This window comes from Sipha flava, unplaced genomic scaffold, assembly GCF_003268045.1.
Source record: "Sipha flava isolate LNK unplaced genomic scaffold, YSA_version1 510_pilon_pilon, whole genome shotgun sequence".
NCBI classification, from domain to species: Eukaryota; Metazoa; Arthropoda; class Insecta; order Hemiptera; family Aphididae; genus Sipha; species Sipha flava.
The window spans coordinates 1-6,278 of record NW_020273431.1 but is presented as its reverse complement, the minus strand read 5'-3'; the positions used below and the strand labels follow the sequence as shown (position 1 = coordinate 6,278).

At 27.9% G+C, this 6,278-nt stretch overlaps 2 protein-coding genes across 2 annotated transcripts; both read left to right on the top strand.

The window, feature by feature from the left end:
- Positions 1-1,027: 1,027 nt before the first annotated feature.
- Positions 1,028-3,396, top strand: LOC112690608 (the record flags this gene model as incomplete). The annotated part of the gene is given in 2 exon segments (XM_025564650.1): positions 1,028-3,195; positions 3,270-3,396. Coding segments are annotated over 2 exon segments (543 nt in total). The 3' UTR covers positions 3,384-3,396.
- Positions 3,386-5,847, top strand: LOC112690607 (the record flags this gene model as incomplete). Its single annotated transcript, XM_025564649.1, has 7 exons — positions 3,386-3,482; positions 3,573-3,833; positions 3,932-4,303; positions 4,387-4,920; positions 5,072-5,166; positions 5,472-5,674; positions 5,745-5,847. Coding segments are annotated over exons 1-7 (1,644 nt in total), but the record flags the coding sequence as incomplete, so codon positions are not given.
- Positions 5,848-6,278: the final 431 nt, after the last annotated feature.

The window sequence follows — 6,278 nt, the reverse complement described above, 5'->3', positions numbered from 1 at the left end:
GGTAACAGATTTCATTGAACTATTTGCATTCGTAGTTGAATCATTAGAAAATATTTCTAATTGAAATGATTCCACTGCAACGGAAGCTAAAAATAGCTACTATTAAAAGCTATTGATTCAGAATTTCTTATATCCTTACAAATTATACAAGTAAATAGTAATTAATAAATATAATTTATTTTATTTTATAATAAAATATTTTTCTAGTTGGTTTTTTCTTTTGGATTACCATTGTGTAAGTTACTACAAAAAGAAAAAAAATTGATATAAGAGAAGCAGTAAGCCATGCTGAAGATATTATTGTATTGAAAAATATCAGATTAAATTGTGATGCCGAATTTCACAAATTGTTTTTGCTTGCAAAAGTAAGTACACTGAAATAAAGTATATTATTATATGAATTATATGAAAAGAATTATGTTTATATTTGACATTTGTAATCAGGGCCGGATCTTAACTTTTTAACACCCAGGGAAAATTAAAAATATACGCCCTTTTCAAGAAATTTCAGAAAAATGACCAGAATCATTATTTTTTTTTTTTTTTTTTTTATGAAAAATCAAGCATACTCACAGTAGCGTGAGCACCAACCATTTATAAAGCCGTTTGTAGTACACTGGACCAATAAATTATATGTATATATGTATATGCAAGAAAACAATGTAATTTACCATACCTACTTTATTATATCACTTATTGGAGAGTAAATCTACACATCGAAAAATCTAATAAAATTCCAAAAAAAGTTTGCCTTGCGGTTCGCGGACTTCATAAAATTCCATAACAAATACCTACTAGATATTCACAAATGTTCTTAGCAAAAAAATGATTGACTACATGTCTACGTCATACAGATTACTAAAACTAGTAATATTGTTAATTTTTTGTTGTACTAACCTGAGTACTAATGACTGAGCACTGACGTATTTTAACTGTAGCGGTGTCAAAATTAAAATTGAATTTAGCATAAATGTATAAAATAAACTGATTTTATAAACTAATACAGGCTATATTATTAATATAACACATTAAGAGGACGCTTCACATGTATAAATTCGTCCGTAAAAACCGTTTCACGCGGGATAGAACCACTCAGACTGTAATAATTTTTAAGACTCCAAATTTATATACAATATAGCTAAAAACATTATCTGTAAAATATCGTTTTTATTTTTTTGATATCACTTATACGAAAAAAGTTCTTATTGTTTCAAAATCCATTATTTTTGTGTTTTTTAAATTTGGAAAACTTTTTTTGTAGTTCCGATATCGCAAAAATGAAAACGATATTTTACAGCTAATGTTCCCCTTTTTATGTGGTGAAAATTCCGTTTCTTAGTTATGACTGTAGCCTTCTTAGTTCTTTCCCGCGCGAAACAGTTTTTACGTTAAGAATTAAACTTTATTAAATATTTTTGGTTGTAATGTGCTGCTGCCTAAGATCAAGTGCACAACGAATACGATTTCTCCCACCACCATAAACTGAAATTATATTTGCCCGTATCTGTGCCGCACGCTGTGATTATCTATATTCAGCACGCCCGTAATAATTTCCAGGAATATTTTCGATATGAAATAATTTAATTTTAGTGACGACTTTCTATATAATATAGTATCTATTATTATATAATAAAAACAATGAAATAGAAATTGATAATATTATTATGGTGTTTCCTATACTTACAATGCGCGTCCCATATAAGCTAGTCTAAATAACTTATAGACTATAGCTAGACCTAAACGTGGGATGTCTTGTGAACAGTGATATTTATATTAGATATATTTGTGAATTTATTAGTACCTATATATTGGTTATTTAATTGTTGTTTTAAATAAATTGTGATCTATATATCTATATATAGTAAAAAATGTCACCGAAAAAAAATTTAACAAAAAAACGAAGTACTGGATTGAAAGCCGTACGACGGCGTATGAAACAAATAAAAAACAGTAAAAACCAACCGTAAGTATTTTTATGGTGCCATAATTTTGATTTTTATACACAATTAATGGCTTACAAATGGCTAGCTAACTACGAATTACAAATATGAAGGTAAGTAGGTACACATATTTTTATTCCAGATTGGTATTGTGTAAAGCAAATTTTCTCCAACATTGTTTTATTAATAATATCATTGTTGTCACATATTTCATATATTTAACTATTTTAATCCTATACGAGTATTGTTATAATTTTTAATAGTTCAGTGACTGATGAGAATATACTGACTGATATACCGGGTTTTAATGAAATATCTGCGATTGAAAGTTCAGGTGGCCTACCAAATTGTAGTGTTGAGAATTGTGACAATTATAGTAATATCAATACATTAAATTTAACTTCAAAAAGTCCACTCGCTCAATCAAGTTTTATAGAAATTTTATCGGAGAGTTCAATTATAAACTCCTTTCAAACTTATATTGAAACGCACATTGAGCAAACTTCAAGGTATCTATATTACACACAGTTAAAAACTTTATGTAAACATAATTTAAGTTTATTTAGTTTATTATTTTAGTTTTTTAATTTATTTATAAAATGTAGTTCGACACTCATTATTATTGATTATGTTAATATGTTTTTTGTATTATTTACACATCTTACAAATCTCGGAAAAATTGGTTTATATACTTAATACATAATTGAGAGTTGAAATATTATTATTTTTTGTGTATCGTAGGATTGGACGAAGAATTGTTGACATTTTTTACATTTTTCAACAATTGCAAAATAGTGTTCATGACATTGCATTCGGATGTTCTTTTATGAACTCTGAACTCGTAAAAGAAATTCGTAATGGTTATTTTTGTACGTGGACATTTAAATGTAAAATGTGTAATCTAATTACCAAAATTGAGTCTGAAAAAAGTGAATCATATATACCAATCAATAAGGCAATTGTGACTGCTACCGTTGGAATTGGAATAGGTTACACTCAACTTAGTGAATTTTCCGCGATTTTAGATATACCCTACCTTAGCACTAATACATACGGTAAAATATTCGATGAACTTAGTACAGTAATAGAACAAACGGCATGGGAACAGATGAGATTGGCCGGAATTGAGGAAAAGGAATTAGCGATAGAGGCTGGAGATATTGATACTGACGGTGTACCATTGTGCCCTGTAATTGCTGACGGTCAGTGGGGAAAACGGAGTTACAAGACCAAGTATAACGCGTTATCCGGAGCTGTAAGAATTTTTTTATCACATGATCGTATAAATAGCAAATTAGTTTAAATTATTATTGTATGATTGATATATAGGCTACAATTATTGGATTTCGTTCTAACAAAGTCTTATTTGTCGGAATACGAAACCGCTATTGTTGTATGTGTGAAAGAGCTCATACGTTAAAGTTGTCCACAAATGTTTTTTAAATTGGGACAAAGCTGCCACTGGTATGGAAGCTGATGGAATTTCCGAGGGATTTTCCAGAAGCATTGAGTTACATGGTTTAAAATTTAACAGATTAATTGGTATAATACTCTCAATTTTAAATATAATAAAAATACTTATGACTCAATAATAAATAATAGAAACATAAAAAAAAAATATAATTTTCATAGGAGATGGCGACAGCAGCGTATTAAAGAAACTATTAGAGATAGTCCCTTATGGACCACACCAATTGGTACAAAAAATAGAATGTCACAACCATTTGTTAAGAAACTATAGTACAAAATTATCTACATTAACAAAAAATACAATATACCCAACATATTTAAGACAGTTAATTAAAAAAAATATTATTAAATTCTGTGTAGCTATTCGAAATGCAATTCAATACAGGAAAAAATTAAATATTAACGATAATGCTAAAATAAAAGGTAATTAATTATTTAAAATATTTAAATTAAATAATGAGATATTTTTTTGATAAAAAAGGTAATTAATTATAATGCATTGTTTTTACAATATATTTTAGGACTTCAACAAGACATTTCCAACAGTCCTTATCATATTTTTGGACAGCATGCACAATGTGATATTTATTTTTGTAAAAAATCGGCTGTTTGTGAAAATCATGTACCAGCTATGGAAAGATGTGGACTTATGCGTGAAATTAACTCAGTTTTAAGAAGAGTGGTTGAAAATGCATCAAGTCTTATATATGATGTAACAAACAACGCTTGTGAGCAATTTAACAGCGTTATAAATAAGTATATTTCTGGGAAACGAATAAACTTTTCTTTAAAGCAATCCTACAATACTAGAGTTCAAGCAGCAATTATTTCCTATAATACTAGTGGTAATTTTCTTAGAGCGGTCCATAAAAAAGTGATGCACAAAAGTCCCGGTATAAAAAAAACTTAAATTCATACACTGTTCGTGTACTTTTATAATAATTATTACTGTAGTAAGAATGTGTTTATGTTTTAGGAATGGTTGGTAAAACATTTTTGACTTCCAAAAAGTATAAACACGAAAACTTAAAAAATAGACGTCTTTTTTGTTCTAAAAAATCAAAGAAAATGAAATACACCGGACCAGATGAATTTTATGGCCTTGCAGAACCGTTACCAATAGATGATAGATGTTCAATAGAAGAATTAGAATTAAAAAAAAAAAAATTTATTCAAGCAATTACTCTCTCAAAACATCAAAGGGATGCTTTGGAAATAGATACTAGACAACAAAATTCAAGTTCTAGGTGGTTTATGGAAAGGCGTAATCGTATAACAGCTTCTGACTTTGGAAAAATATGCAAGATGCGTCCAACTACGTCATGTAAAAATATCGTGTCAAATAAATTATACAGTACATCTTCTAATACGAACGAGCCGATAGCATGCAAATACGGTAAAGATATGGAACCAGTTGCCTTGGAATATTTTGAAAAAAATATTGGGATACCGATTAAAAAATGTGGTTTAATCATTGATGAAGATTACCCGTTCTTTGGAGCATCGCCGGGTGAGTTAAACTTAACCACGAATTTTTTCTCAAATTAAGACGTAGGTAAATACAAAATTTTGCATATTTTGAATCATTTTTACCATTATAAGTATTTATATATAAAAAAAAAAATTATAAACCTCTATCCTTTATGGTATTTTAATTTTAGATGGGCTTATTGGGAATGATAGTATAATTGAAGTAAAATGTCCGTATTCGGCAAAAGACTATCCTACAGTTGAAGAGGCTATCAAAGATAAAAAGGTAATACATAAAAGACATTACCACCAGACCACCTACAATATATTATATTAGTTACTACCTACAGCAATTTATTTTAAAATCCTTTTTTTTTTATACTAATGATTCATATACATAGGTGCAATTTGAATGGGACTTGGAGGGCATTAGTCTCTATAAAAAAGATATTTTAGCAGATGGCAGAATCTACCCCCACGAATTTCTTTTAAATATGTAAAGCCCTTCAAAACCAAAAATTGAAATTGCGCCATGTTCATATACCATGTACCTTGGTACTCGTACTTCTATAAATTATATTTTTAATTTAGATAAAATTCTTAAAATTAAATCAAAGTGGAGAAATAAGTTTAAAAACAGATGATAACTATTATTATCAAATAATTGGGCTGTTGAGAATTTCCAAAAGAGATATCTGTCATTTCATTGTGTATTCACATAATTGGAAACATGTTGAAGTCATTAAATATGATCCACAATTTTGGTTTGGTAAAATGGAATCTAAATTAAAAAGGTAAAATTAAATAAATATATATACTACACGTTCTTTATATTATTTATTACATATTACATGTATCATACAGGTTTTATTACGAATGTTTATTGCCGGAGATTGTAGACCCCCAGTTTGGCAAACGTTTTTTGACGAGCGACATTATCGACCCAAATTATATTATAACTGCTCAAAAGTGCAAAATAAATAAATAAAGAACATTTTATATTGTATTAAATATGTCTTAATTGTATACTTAATTAAGTCATTGAAAATACGAAATAAGACAATAATATTTATTCTATTAATTTGATATTATTTGCAATTGATCGGTACATGTTTTAATGATACTTATGCAATAATGTTTATAATTCTTATTTCTAAAAGATGGTTTAGTATATATGTTTATGGTTATTTATTTTTAAAACATACAACAAAATATATAGGTATATTATAAAAACCACATTAAAAAAACTTTTAGTTATACTGTATTATGTAATACGTGATAAGTATAAAGTAGGGATGGAATTTTAATGCCCTAAAAATCTTAAAAAAGGTCTTTAAAATAACCTCAAAAAATGCATTGAAATTATATTTAATATAGTTTAAAAATGGGGAAAAAAAA